General features: G+C 38.4%; 1 protein-coding gene across 2 annotated transcripts; it reads right to left on the reverse strand.

Moving 5' to 3' along the window:
• Window positions 1-529: 529 nt before the first annotated feature.
• On the reverse strand, window positions 530-12,937 carry LOC102200152 (stromal interaction molecule 2-like). Of its 2 annotated transcripts, none has more exons than XM_013914345.1 (12): window positions 12,278-12,937; window positions 9,414-9,544; window positions 8,461-8,572; window positions 8,267-8,378; window positions 7,840-7,955; window positions 6,807-6,984; window positions 6,519-6,696; window positions 6,223-6,384; window positions 6,033-6,133; window positions 5,686-5,939; window positions 4,712-4,901; window positions 530-4,555 (listed from the first exon to the last, which is right to left on the reverse strand). In XM_013914345.1, exons 1-12 carry the CDS (start codon window positions 12,369-12,371, stop codon window positions 3,091-3,093), a joined length of 3,093 nt encoding a protein of 1,030 aa, XP_013769799.1. In that variant the 5' UTR covers window positions 12,372-12,937; the 3' UTR covers window positions 530-3,090. The 2 variants fall into 2 exon arrangements, with proteins under 2 accessions (XP_013769799.1, XP_013769798.1); XM_013914344.1 differs by having other exon boundaries at window positions 12,251-12,937.
• Window positions 12,938-15,270: the final 2,333 nt, after the last annotated feature.

Raw genomic sequence — 15,270 nt, forward strand, 5'->3', positions numbered from 1 at the left:
AAATGCAAGAGGAGTATGGCTGCTGCAGTGACAATCTTTACACTGACTGTGATTTTAGTGTAGTGTTTTTGAGCCATTGCAGTTACTTCAGTTACAGAATTGGCTGTTTTTATGTAGTGCTCTCCATGGAACCAGAGATTACAGCTTTTTAATAATGGTTTTAAGAGGTTTAAACATTTTATAATCATGATGTGTCCTGACCATGATATACTTTGATACCACAAAACGGAACTTGAGGATCTTTACATTATTCTGTTGAATTTTAATTAAATAAAATATTCAGGAGACAGAAGTCTTGTTGGCTATTCCGAAACACTTAGTTTTCAAAAAAACTAAACACTAAAAATAAAAATTAGGAGGTCATTGTCTGCTTCCAAAAAGTTCATATCTGTGATTTTCTTCTTGACATCAAGGAAGTGCAGTTCACAGGCAGGTCTGCTTATTATGCAAGTGGGGATAACCAATATTCTGCAATTTGGAAGTCTTTTTTTTTTTCACAAATGACACATTTAAGATGCTGTAGTTATTTTCGGGATTTTATTTTAACACAATGGACAGCATTTTTAAATTTTACCAATTTTGTAACCTGAGTTATCATCAATTTCATATAAATCAGTAAATAACAGCCCATTTATTCATGACACAGTTAATCAGTTTTTCTTTTCTAACACAGGGGAAAACATTTTACACTCATGGTACTTGACACTGAAACAACTTACAAGCAAAAGTGCAGTTCTCTTTGTTGTAGCATCAATCTGAGTTATTTGTCCCTCGGGTTCTGGTGGTAAATACATTTTTGTTGTTCTTCTATACATGAACAGGTCAGCTGTTGCTCACATGATAATAATAATGCACCCCTCTTGATACATTCTACCTGAATCTTAGTCATCAGGACCTAACACAGTCCCTAGAAATTTCAGAAGAGTTATCTCTTATATCATAAACATATTGTTTCTCATTCAGCCTCCTGTTATTTATTTTCATTTCCACAGTTTTCAGAGAGAAACACATGTGTAAAACCTCAACTTATAGATTATTATTTTTCTTATGACATCACTGACCCCCTTCATCAGGTCTGCTCACTTTGAGCCAGTACTTTGGACTGCTCATGGCATATGTTAATTAGTGTACTGTTTGCATTTCTGTGAATGCATCATCAGGTAGCTTTCTGATGCGAAAAGAGGGTTTTGTACTGTTGCACACCATTGCCAAATCTGGCTCTAAATATCATGATGACAGCTGAGACCACTCATTTTGCTATTAATGGCTTTCTTGCAAGAATTAGACCGAATTTCAACCAATTAATCCAACTGTGAATATTTTATTTCCTCATTTGGAAAAATGGTGGTGCAGTGTTGTTCCTTTGCACTCAGCAGCACTGCACCTCTGATTACAACTGGTATAAAAAATACTTAATTATTGAAGAAAAATCTTCATATTTGAAGCGCTTAAATAAAAAAACTAAGTTAAAACAAGAAAATGATTTAATGCCTGAAAACAATTAATGAGCTTTAATCATTCAATAACATAAACAATTTAGAAATTAAATATGTGATTCTTAATACATTAATTTCAGAAACTAAGACAGCTATAATAATTTTTTTTTTTTACATTTGTTGTTTTACAAAAAATAAACTAATCCCTATGCTTGTAAGCTATCAAAGCAAAACTAACAAACATAAAACATAGGGAGAATTCTTAAAGAATAAAAACTATGATTATCTACTTTGTGAATCCTGATCCATTTCAAATCTTGCTACTCACTTATTTACTTAATTTTTTCTGCCTAACACAGAAGTAGTCAAAAATCCTCCATATTAGCAGTGCAAACAGTCAGCAGTTTCATTTGCAACACAAACCACACATCAAAAGTGCTGATGGCGACTGTAAATGCCATTTAATCGCAAAGGGGCTAAAGAAAATAATACTGAACCATCTATGAAAAAATATAGTATGAAACTATTACAAATATTTGTTGTATAATAAATGATTCTTTATTGTGCTGCATATTTTTAGAGCTATTCAGCCGTCAAACGTGTTTAAGGACTCTAACAATTGCTGTGATAATTAAAATTTTAAAAACAAATTGAATAGGTAAATAAAAACTGTCTCTATTTTAATGTTCATTTAAAAGCATGGAGTTTAACCCTAACCCCCTAAACCCTACACAAAATTCAATTCCAGTTCCTTTAAATTGTCCTTTAATGTTGATATATATGTACATTATGCAGCTGTACTGAAAATTTCCCAAAAATTTCTAACTAGTCAATTTGGATAAGTTTAGGAAGGTAAATTTAATTCGGACATCACAAAGTTTAACTCAGTTTCTTTTGCACAAGAATGTGTTAACTTTAGCACTGTATTAAACAGTTTTGATTCAGTTTCTAATCTTTAAAATGAATTTAAGAATTGCCACTGTCATACTGGAAAGAAGCATCTGTTAAAACTTTTAATCCTTCAACCACACATAACTATAAAAAAAAATCTAAACTACTATATCAACCATGTGTCTATAAGACTTAGTATAGAAAGTAAAACCAATTACTAGTTAGTTTGCTTTTTGTCATTTTGACTCTGTAGGAGTTTAGATAAAAGAAGATGGGGTTGGCTTTGAATCTTCTTTTAAGATATAACCGCTATTCTATAAACAAGATGGTCAAAATTAACTGGATACATGTCCGATATACAGCTTCAGAAAACATATAAAGAAACCTAAGGTGGTTGCAGTAAATGCTTGGCAGGGCATCTCAAAAGATTAAATGTAAAATTTGGTGAAATCCATGTGTTTTACATTTCATTAACTAAAAAGGACTTTCATCCAAGGATTAAAAACAGCCCTTAACTTAATCTTAACTTTAACCTTAACTATTTTTGATTACCCCTAAAATTGGGCTAGCGTGTATAATAATATAATGACTCCAGTTCCTTAACAACTAATGCAACACTATAGTTGAACCCCTTGAGCTAAAAGGTTTGTAAAACCTTGACTACTGAATGTCATCAAAGACAATTCGAAACTCAGTTTCTATAAATTGTTCAAAAGAAAGAAAGAAAAAAATCAGCTGATTGCCAGAGTTTCCGAAGAGCACCTTAAAGCTTCTCTGGACTCGACTCAATTTTCTTTTTAAAGAGATTTTTGAGCTTTAAAGGTTTCTTGCTCTTTTCCTTTTCCTTGTTCCTGTCATCTGCGGCCTCCGAAGGCAATGAGGGAGCAGGGAGGACAACCCTTGGTTTTGGCAGAGGTGGCTCCATCTCTGCTCGCAGCCTGCCAGCAGAGAGGTTTGTTGCTGAAGACACGGAGCTGCATGATTTTTCAAGGATTCCATCATAAACAAGCTGGCTCAGTGGCCCAACAGTAAAAAAGTCTGATGAAGACTTCCATGGCACCTGGGAAGTTAACATGAGATCAGGCTGCACATTGTGAGCTGCCAATGAACTTGATTCTGATAACTCTTCCCTCAAGATGAATTGTTTAGGCAGTTCCCTTGGGATATCAACTCTATCCCAAGAGATTTTTCCAGTAGGAGTGTCTATGGTGCTTTCAGCATCCTCTCTCAGCATTCTTGGCATTCTCCTTCTGAGAGAACCAGCAGACATTTCAAGTTCATTTCTCAGTAAACCTTTACTTGTTGATGGCTCTAAACAAAACTCTTGCATCTCTGTAGAGGATGAGGTGTCCACAAGTGCTTCGAGTCTCTCTCTGGGCAGTATCTTCATTGAAGCAACATCTGTATAATACTCCAGCTCATCTCTAGATATTTTTCTTGTTGGTATTCTGGTTGTCTCAACTATTTTGTCTTTTGCTGATCCCCTCACAGAGGAATCAAATTGATTTTCCCCTTTATGGAACGCATGTTTCCTGGAACCTGTGTCTTGGGAAACTCCCATTGAATCTCTAGTAATCCTTCTGGAGTCAAATAGATGCTCAGGATCATCCCTTGTCATCTTTCCTGAGGAAGTGTCAGTTGAAGCGCCCATCATATCTTTTGATATCTTCCTTTTTGCTAGATCCGCTGATGCTTCTACTTCATCCCATATCATCTTCCTCACATCTATTCCCAAATCACTTCTTTCTCTGAATGTATTCTTTGAGGGAACTTCTGTCAAATCCCCCACTGTGTCCTTCTCTACTTTCCTGGGTGAAAACTCTGCATCTGTCTCATTTGAAATTCCCCTTTTAAGCGCAACATCAGTGGAAAGTCCAGTCCTGTTGCGTGACATCTTCCTTGATGTTGAATCTATATATGACTCTTCTGCAGACATTTTTAAAGAAGATGTTTCCAACAAAGTATCCAAGGTTTTGTCTCTAACCATCTTGCTACAGGCAATATCAACAGAAGTTTCAAGGTCTTCCACTGACATTTTGTGAGGTGGCGATTCAACAAGAGCCTCTACTCCTTTAGTTAAAGTTTTTGTAACAGGGCTCTCAGCAAGCAGCTCAGTGTCATCGTGATAGAGCTTTCGAGAGGAGATGTCAACAGCAGAACTAGGGAACAGTTTGCTGAGAGGAGGAGAAGTCATATACTCTGAATCTGAGAACCTTTCTTGGGAATCTCTATTAGTGAGAGAAAGGAAAGGAAGCATAAGCAAAGAAAACAGGAGAGGAAAAAAAATCAAAGGACAGCTAAGGCTGGTATAAAGGTAGCATAAGAAAGTGGTTTAAAAATGCACAGCAAGTGCATTTTTAAAAGTTGGGAAAAGGCAGACATACTGTTTTTTTAGTGTTTTTCGGAAATGTTCCTCTTCCTCGTCATAGGAAGAGTAGGGAGTTCGGATGGGGATAAGAAGGTCAGGGTCTGGGGAGATCATGGTGGCTGATGGTTGAGGAATGATCCCTGAGCGACGTGACCGACGTATGGATACCCGTGCTCGAGGAGACCGTTTAAGTGGTGCAACTGCAACTGGTGAGAAACAATTATTAAAAATGAAGAATTTATGCAGAGCAGATCCTGTAAGAGCAGAAATTAATATGTACCCTAATTTTCATTCCAGAACACTACTAATTAAACTTTGTCTGTGAAGCTGCAGTAAACGTACGGTTAGAGAAGTTTGGTGATGTAGGAACAAGGATGGTATATACATGTATGTGTACGTATACTAATAACACCCATTAACAATATAGTTAACAATTTCTTTTACCTCTTTAGTATTTCTGTTATTTGTGAAGCGTTATTAAGGAAGGAATCTGAGCTCTGTTATGAGTGCTTGTTTTTCTTTTTCAGTCAATGAGTTTGTGTATTCTTAGCAAAACACAAACTTATCAGCTACTTAACAAATCCTTCACTTTGGAAATATTTCAGAGTTTTGAGGTTAAACACTGCATACACTATTGTACTTTGATTCTGATCACAAATTCAGTTACTAGAGTTATTTATCTTTCATTCTAAAAAGTTTTAAATGTGCTGTAACTGGGATCCATTTAACATTGGAATATTTTTTGAGACAGAGGATAGTTTTGTCATATATCAGGTTGTTATTAAACTCATATTTGCAGGCAATACAAACCAAATAACTTAATGCGAAATATTAAATTCAACGCCTATTTGCATACTTCTGAATGCATTGATTGGAAGTGTGCAAATCACATATCACGTTCCAGATTCCAATCAAATCTAACGCTGTGTGACACTGACAATAACAAGGACTCAACTAAAGCCTTAAAAGCTCCTACTTCCTGTTTCTTACCTGGTATCTGAGGTAAAATAGGAGAGGTAGGCTCATCTAAAAGATCCTCTATGGAGCCATGAATGGAGCTGTGGCACGAACAAGATGACTGGCACACTCTAGGCAACCCCAGGGCAATTGAGTCGGAGTAGAGCTGAGCAGTGAGTTTTGCTAAACCCGGATTCCTGATGATGGGAAACCCACAGAGGAGCTCAATATGTTGCCAGCGATGAAGACGCTCCCGCAGGCAGGCTGTTACTTCAGACAAGGCATTCCTTTAAGAGATCCAAAAAGCTTTGTGATGTAATTTGTTGAATCTTTATATTGACAGACACAAATACCTGCACAGAGGTAACTTTGTGACTCACTTGGCCTCCAAAATCTTGTGGTCTACTTGGTCTAGAGAGGAGCTGTGGGCCACGTGGAGTGTCCCCAGCACAGAGTTTCTCTTCTTCTTAATCTTCTCTGCCTAGAAAAAAGCATACATATGAGTCTGGGCACTTACATATGAAGGATAGTCACTATAAGCATTATTACTCTTATGTTGCTATGCATTACCTCCTCCTTGGCAGTGGCAAGCTGTAGTTCTGCACTCTGCTTTTTAACATTGTAGTACTGCACCTCTACCTCATGTGTCAGCTGCAGCCACTGCTGAAGCACCTCTGTGACAGTCCAGCTGGCTTGCATGTCCTTCTCGGCCTGCTTCAGCGCTCCACGGACCTGAAGAGGTGGCAAATGTTAAAAATCATCAGTATGCAGAAAATAATTTAGGGTAAAATCTTCAGGCCTGCCAAACTAGGATGATGAGTGTCTTGCATTTGTGAAGCTGCTTGCTCTCGCTGCAGCATTTCTACCTGTTCCAGCTCCTCCTCTGCATATCTGAGGCGGCTCAGCTCACTAACAGCTCCCTGCCTCAGCTCATGCAGACGATGAGCCTCTTCCTGTGCCCCCATGATCTCATCTCTCATCTTCTCCTCTAGGCTCTGTTTTTCTTCTGCCACATTACGCTTTTCTTCCTGGGCTCGCTCCAGTCTGAGTAAATCAAAGCGTGTTTAGTTCAATCACACAAAGCAAAGGCAATCCGGTAACTTACAGTAGCTAAGAGACTGACAGAGAGAAGAAGAAAAAATCACAGTTCTTACTGTTCTTGTAGTTCTATGAGGCTCTGTTCAGCCCTCTGGAGACTTTCTAAATCTTTCATCATTTTAGATATGTGGACTTTGCTGGCTTTGTTCTGAGCCTGGGCAAACCAGCAGCCGCCGACTCCCATCACAACTGACACAATGAGCAGCAGGTCTTTCATGTAGTTATGAGGGGGCCCTATGATTGAATGGACATCAGATCGCTTTAAATAATAATCACATCAAAATGTATTTCTATAGCACATAATAATACAACAAAGTTGAGCAAAGTGCTTCACACTCAGTCAGGGCAATAGCATAAGACAGAATAAAAGAAACAGTTAAAAGGAGGGCAGGATACAATATGAACAATATGGGTAAAAAAAAACACATAACTAGCCACAAAATAGCATACTAATTTGAATCAAAAGCCAGACTAAAATAATAAGTGATAATAATAAGACGCAATTTAAAAGATTGGACTCTGAGGAACGAATATAAGGAGGGAGGTTATTCCAGAGTCTGGCAGCTATGACAGCAAAGGCCTGATCACCTCTGGACTTCAGACGAGACCTCGGTTGCGTCAGGACCATTTGATTGGAAGATCTAAGTGCCTTATTAGGGATAGACAAATAGAGGAGTTCGCATAGATAGCTGGAAGCCAAATTGTTTAAAATTTAAGGTAAATTAAAAGGTAAGCAAGAGAATTTGGAAATTGATGCGATATTCAACAGGGAGCCAATGTAAGTTGGCTAAAACTGATGTGATGTGGGCATAATTTCTAGTACCAACTAAGAGACGTGCAGCTGTGTTTTGAAATAACGATATGAACATTAAGTAAGTTGAAACGAAAGGCCTTAAATGTAAACCGATTTAGCAACTTTGCTGCCTAATCCATCATTTAATGCTGATTTTAGATTAAAGGTTAAGAGGAAGAGTAATACAAAAGTAGTTATGCAATGAAAAGAATGGCAACAGGACATGAATGTATCTTTCCTGCTTCAAAGACATCAAAGCTACTGTCTGAGGGAATAAAGAGAGGATTTCTTCTTACGTGTAGGTGGTCCGAACAGAACAACATCCAGAGCTTTGATGGTGAGCTTCTGTTTGTCTCTCTGGTCCTGAACTCTTAGCTGGCCACTCAGGAATGAAGGCTCATTAGCTGCAATCCTACAAATGGATTTTATGGTTTTTATTTTAATGGCTTATTTGGGATTACCAAAATATGCATACATGTGTGTTTTTAGGGTTTCCAGGGTGACGAGCCCTGCCTTGTATAACATATGTATGGTTGCCAGAAGAGAGTTAACAGTAGCAAAAGAAGAAGAACAATGGCGACACATGTTGACTACAGATCACTGTGAATCAAACAAACGGGAGAGAATGTGGTTCCCTCAAAACTTAATCTGAGAATATAGTTTCTAGAAGACCAACTTGTTTATGTGGCGAATTGCCTGTACACCCTCTTCAGTTATTCTCACCTGGGGAGTGTGTTTCCATTGACCTTAAACTCTTTAAAATTTCTCTCATACTGTGGCAATTCAACAAAATCCTTCAGCCAGCGGAGCACGTCATCCTGAGTCCAATTATGTACTAAAACAAAACAAGATCAAGTTTCAGATAAAACATGATACTGGACACAAACACACACACACACTCTGTTACACCCGGATACCTTCGGATGACTTCCAGCTTCTCCAGAGCTCCTCAACTGTGATGTGCTGGTCTTCTCTGTGCAGGTTGCTGTGTTTGTTAGTCTGTTGCTGCTTCATGTCTTCAATAATGAACTGCGACATTGGAGAAAAACAGTACAACAGAGTGAAAATAGGACTTTTTAAAATTTTTATTATGAGGTACAACACTAAAATGCGAAGATAAGTGTCACAAGGACATCATATTGTTTGAACTTTATGTCCAGGATAAATAGAGTGAGTGCTGGTGTGAGTCATATGCTTAGATTTCAATCTAGGAATAAGGAGCGGTTGTTTTTAGTTTGCATTTATTTAGAATGGTTGCAGAACCATAAGTGTGTGTTGCAAACTTCAGGGATTGCGTGTGTGTGTGTTGGTGCTGTCTTGGAATGTGTGCTTGGCTCTAGACGAAGGCTTCATATGATGGCTAGAGGAATTTTGGGACTTTGATGAGCCCAGACCCCTCCTCTGACATCTCTATGGTAACTGCAACCTGAGCCCCTGGATACTGTATCCCTGAGCTGCATTCTGGAAGGCAAAGGCATTAGAGAAATCTAGGTTGATTACCTGACGCACATACAAACAGTATAGCAGCATATTAACGTTGAGGTAGTTTACCATTCAAAGAAATCTCAGGGGGGAAAAAATTGTCATGACACACTGCTTACTGTTACGAATGACTACAAAGGTCACCAGTGTAACGGTTTTCTATTTGTGCAAACCAATTTTTGTCACTGAGCCAAAGGCAAAGTTATACTGCTATCCTTGAAGGAGCATTTGACTCTAGCAGCAGTGATGACACCTGTTGTTGCACTGCTAAACACTATGTGCATCAATCATGCAAAAACATACAAGCACAGGGATTAAGTAAAATAATTCAATAAATAAATAAAATAAGAAAATGGGTTACATATTTCATGAAGAGCAAGGTGTCTACCTCCACACTCTCTTCCACCTCAATCCCCCCATCTTGGTCATCATCCATCATCTGATGGATGCTCCGAAGGGCCTCCAAGCTGAAGCGATCAGCCTCGCTCATGCATGGTGGAGACACTACGGCGCAGGGGTCTGCATGGGTGGGAAAGGCAATAATAATACATCTCATTATTTTTGCTCAGTTTATTCCAAAAGAACTTTAATTTGCCAACTTTACATCGTTATTTAAGCTGATCTATAAGAGCTTTTCATTATTTTGGCTCACATAGCATCATCTATAATGTCCACAAGATCAACATGGAGAGCCTGGGATATCTTACTGTCTCCTTTGTGCATTTGGTAGTTATCACTATATCTCAAAAAAAAAAAAAAATCCCATGTAATAGCAATTCTAAATTGCATGTTCATCCGCTGGGAATTACACTGTTCTGTTTAAAAATGGTTAAGAGTCCCGAAGTAAAGTACAATAAATCTCAGTGTCCTCTGTCTGATTCTAGGGAGGTACATTACTTGCATCCTTTTCACTCTTAATGTTTGCTTTGTTTTGTGTATGTATCCCTTTTTTCCTAACAATATACTTAAAATACAATCCTATCAACCTATTAAAATAAAACCAAAGTAAAAGCAACACCATTTCAACCCAGATAAATTAGAATAAAATGGAAGACAAAATGGAAATTAAACCAAGTGCCCAGTCAGTACAATACATTAGCTGAGAGTTAACAGTTTCCCTTTAAAATCTACTTATTAGTTAAACAGACTGCGGAGGTGGTTATTTCACTGGCTGCATTCAATGTCAAGAAGCATTGAATTTAATCGTTATGTGGTGTTTCTAATATAAATAATTTCATAAATACTGTACTCAAATTCTTTTTTGGTACTTTTAGTACTTTTTTATGACATTAGGAAACTACCCAAAGTCTAAAGTTCCAGTTTTCTGAATGAATTTATTAGAGTTAAATGGGCTTAAAACAGCTTTCACAAATTTTAGCAAACAAATAAGGTTTTAGGATCAAGCCTTCACTCCATGAAGCAACACACTATGAGAAAATGTGCAGGAAATACATTTCATTGAATCATAATGATGACTCAGTGGAGTCATTATGATCAAATCGACCGTTGTAATTTGGTTTAAATCGTACAGTGAGTTCCTGGCTTGAGTACAAGTACACTGATGCATTAGAAGATGACGCATAGCTTTCCGTCATCTGTCAGTTTGCTGAGTCACAGCCCATTTTCGTCTCAGTGACTCTCAAGTCTGAGTGTTTCAAGGGGCAAGAGGCTGAGAGTCAAAGGTCTGCTAGCTGAGCCCACCTCGAGCCACCTCCAGTGATGCTAACCACTCTGTGCCAAAAATGTAATGAAGAAATAATCCATGAGTAAAGAGAGAGAGAGGGGAGAAAGCATGAGGGAGGGAGACTTCTATGGAAAAAACAAACAAACAGAGGATTCCCATTTCGCTGCATCCTGCCCTTAATCTTCTTACAAAAATATCGGCATTTATCTCTGATGGTTCTTGTTGTGTTTTTTAATATGAAGCAAATCCTCTGGGAATTTTTGCATTTTTAGACAGTTACAACCACACGAGCCATATGTTTTCTTCCTGTGCAAGATTATCTTAAAACATACACAGATACATAAACACAGGGTGTGTTTTCAGAAGGTTTCTCAAGTAAGGAAGAACAGCAGAAAGTAGGAGTAAAATGATTTCAGATTATTAACTGTTTGAATGATGTAGGCATCTCCTACTCAACACAAGTGATGTGCTCTTTTCATGATAAGTAGGAGGGAAAACTCATTTAAAATGTTATAGCAGAACATTTGGTAAGCCGATGTTTCACTTGCTGCTGTCATAACAGAAATCTATGACAGTTACAGGCTATATGTTTTTGTTCTTCTTATCATCACCACAGGCAGGAGAATCTACAGTAACGACATATTTTATAAAAGCAAAGATATTATCCCTCGTTTGCTGATGAAACCTGAATTCCAGAATAAGGAGAAGCTGCTTCGATGATGGAGCTTCTTCTGCCTCACAAGGTGGTGTAAACAAAGGGACATAAAACAGTGTTTGTGCCTTTACTGCTCACTTTGTGTGAGAATTGATGTGTGGTGCTGTTAGGAATCACTTATATTTAGGGACAACAATTAAAATGAATTAATTACTGCCAGGGTTAAGGTTGGGGCAGCAACGAGTAGAAAAGGATTCCAGGAAATAGCTGTAGGTCGACGTAAATGTCCTCTGTAGCGATGGGAAACACAACTGTGAGTTTGTGCGCAGGGGATTGTGTGGGTTTAACGATGTCCCTGTAGGACCTCCACATAAAAACTTTCCACAGGTGAGCGGAAGCTGCTGGAATCCTGAGAGAGTGGAGCACATTGTGGCACGTGTATATTTAGATTAAATTGTCAGAACGCTATTATTAACCCCAGCAACAAGTTTGTGCCCGATTAATGGACACGTGTTTGTTTGTTTTTAACAGATAAACAAAAACAACAAACAAAAAGTTCCTGTTTCCTAAATATATTTTTGGCAGCACGTGCAGGTTGCACAAACACCCCAAAACGGAATTCTACTAACAGATGTTCTAATAACCTGATGGTTTTCTTTTAAAAATAAACAAACAAATAAATGATCAAGGTTAAATTTCCAGGTTAAATTTTAAAAAATGAGTCTTTCCTTAAGTGTAAGTGTCAAACAGCCGACTATTACCGCTATAATCGACGCAACATCAACAGTGATAGTGCAGACTTAAGATCCAGTTTAAATACTTAGGCATGCTTTAATTTCTTTCGTGTTTTCTCTTTTGTTGGCGCCATGCATCATTCAGTACATACGCGCCGGGTCGAAACTTGCGCTCTCACCGGGGATGGTAACACCCTCGAGGTCCCCGGCAACTTGTGCGGCCCAGAAGAGCGCAGCGGGGAAAACGAGCAGTAGCGGGGACGGAGGGAACATTTCACACGGATGGCAATGTTGTCGTCCAAAGCTGAGAAAGTTCTCAAAATAAACGAATAAAGAACGTATACATAACCAAACCCCCGTTTCGGAGGCACCAGCGACAGTCTGCGAAAAAGTGTTAAGCGATCTGCGTTGCTATTATGGGTACATCCAGAAGGGAGATGTGATAGGCTGCTGATGTTCACTGGAGAGATCTGGCAGTGGCACTGGTGTGCAGATTGAAACGTAAAGTTTAGGTGGGTAAAAATGATATATAAAAAAGTTGTAATCGACGCGTAATTCAAACACAAAAAGGATTAATCAAAGTTTTTCAAACTTGCGCATGATATTCCAGGAAAAAGACAAAAACAACATCAAAACATCTGATTCAGATATAATAAATCCATATTCAGTGTGATATAATCATCAGAATAAATGGTCCTGGGTGAGATACAATTTTTTTTTTAAACAATCCAGTTACAACTTAAAGGCACAGCAGTTTAAATGGTGGTTGATCTGTTTTCTGATTTTTATAATCCAACTAGTCGTACAAAAGGTTCCTGGCCTCTCTCTCCCGGCAGCCCTTTCCCAGAGATGTCATGTTCTTCCTCAGAACTCCACCCCCTCACTCCATTTGCAGCATGGGGGCCTCTTAATTAGTTTTCCTAACATATTTCCCAGCCATACAAATGGGGGTCAGAGTTACTTTCCTTTTCGTTAAGGTAGGGACAACCGCTATAATACACTGCACACTGTCGAGTGTAACCCTTAATGTTTGGATGAGGATCAATTAAATCCCATAGATCTCACTATTGGAAGTATTTCCTGAGATCAGCTAATGATTGGCTGTCCTGATATCATCGCCTGACTGTCTGGGCGAGGGAGTCGTATCTGTGATTGGAATTCTTCAAGCTATTTGAAAGGGTTTTGCCAATGTTTGCACAGCTGTTCATTAATGATGTCTATATGTAGCTATGCCATTTATTACATGCTCAGATGCACACTCTTGTTAAAGTAAAAGCATTGCTAGAAGCATAAAGAGAGATGGACCAAAGCAGACCACACGGATACACAGGCATACACACCAAACACACAAACATTAACAGCAACAAAGTGTCAGGTTTCATTCCAGCAATACGGCTCCCAGTTTAAAAATAAGTCAGACAGATTTGACCTCTATCCCGGGTAGCATGCTTCAGTGGATAGTGTCTAAGCAGGCCCCAGCAGGAAGTGAGTATACAGCATGTTTGGTTACATGATAGACAGAAACAGGAAAAGAGTGCATACATATTCATCAAGATTATGCACAGATACTGATATTAACAATTCACCAAGACATGGACACTGGAGGAAAATTGAGTCAGGATATTGTGACTTGGTGATGCAGTAATTCACAATTAAATATTTCATCAGGTAGGTATATTTCCAAATATCTTAAATACCTCTGCTCCTGCAGACCAAGGAAGGATCAAAGACATCAGTTTTTTAGGGCAATTAAAGTTGGAGCTTCTAATTTCATCATTAGTGTTTAAAAAAAGAAAAGGAAAAAGAAAGAAAGGAAGAAATTAAGAGATGATTCACCTATTTTACATACCGGATGAGTCCAGTTGTTGTATGCTTAGAGGATGGTCACAGAAGGGACATTTACACTTTGTTTTTACAGTCTAACCCTTTACTAGAAGCACCTTTTGTCACATCAACAGCTATTTTGAAATAAGTAATAATTCAATTTAAGCTAACATGTCTTTGAAACAGAGCACCAAGTAAAAAATGAATCATGCATATACAGACAGAACAAGGAAAGCCCACATAGAACAGTCTCAGGAAGGTTTGACTCAAGACTGTTCATGCAGGGCTTGAAACAAATAATTCACACTGGGAATTCTTCTCCTACCCGTACCCTTCTCTTCATCGTCTCACTCTTCTTATCTCTTATTCTTGGTATAACTGGTACTAAACTAGTTATTATTGCCATGAAAACGCATTTACAACTTATACAGCATAACAGCATAATGCAATAATATCTTGTCAGCTTGTACAAAATTAAGCAAGTCAGATCCTGTAGGACTAGGATGTTACCACCTTGGTATGATTGTTCAAACTTTTATCCTGTACCTCTGGGAAGTCGTTTATGGGGTCACACTCTGACCCCCCCCACACACACACAGTATTCTTTGTTCACATGTATACCTATGTAAGATGTTATATGTTAATGACCCTATGCATATTCATGTAATCACAACAAAAGGAGTGCTATGGGGAACCTGGCTGAGAGTCTGACGGAGGTCAAGTGGTGGAACGACACTTGGCTCCAGGCAGGTCTCCCTCATGCATGAGTAACAAGAACTTTGCCTACTTCGTGTCTTGCTTGCTGTGTAATTATATTGTCTTCAACGTTCCAGCGAATAGGTTCAAGCTACAAACCTATCAACCTCATCACTTAATGACCCAAAGGGCAGCCAAAGATGACTATTAGCTCTGCTGAACTTTTGTTCAGGCATTGTTTGAAAAAACTAAATTCAACAAAAGGTCAGCATCAGTATGACACTAATGAGAAATTGGTTTACTGGGAAGAGATAGTATTTCTTTCCCCCAGTACATGAGCTCACTTTAAAACCCTTTAAATCTCAGCTCAAACTAAAGATCAGCTCTTCAAGAAAGCAAGACATTTTTGACATTCCTCCTTTGCTTCTTGACTTTCTCTGAAAATATGCAAGCGATAAGACACTTTTTATAAAAGGCTTCACTTATATGTGGGAGAAAAAAATGACTACTGCTGTATGCATTGCTATGGTAACAGGAGGAACTGCTTGTTTAGATTTGAGACCCAGTACAGAGAGTACAAAAAGAGCAAAATCATTAAAGAGAGAACACTGACAGTGTATTACAGGCTTCTCTCTCTCTCTCTCTCTCTCTC

The sequence above is a fragment of the Pundamilia nyererei genome, unplaced genomic scaffold, assembly GCF_000239375.1.
Source record: "Pundamilia nyererei isolate P.nyererei 1_Seehausen unplaced genomic scaffold, PunNye1.0 scaffold00187, whole genome shotgun sequence".
NCBI lineage: Eukaryota > Metazoa > Chordata > Actinopteri > Cichliformes > Cichlidae > Pundamilia > Pundamilia nyererei.

Coding starts and splice junctions, on each gene's coding strand:
- LOC102200152 (XM_013914344.1), bottom strand. CDS start 12,371: ATGTTCCCTCCGTCCCCGCTACTGCTCGTTTTCCCCGCTGCGCTCTTC. Junction 8,573..9,413: donor AGGTGGAAGAGAGTGTGGAG/GTAGACACCTTG, acceptor CCAATGTCGCAG/TTCATTATTGAAGACATGAA. Junction 7,956..8,266: donor AATGGAAACACACTCCCCAG/GTGAGAATAACT, acceptor ATCCATTTGTAG/GATTGCAGCTAATGAGCCTT.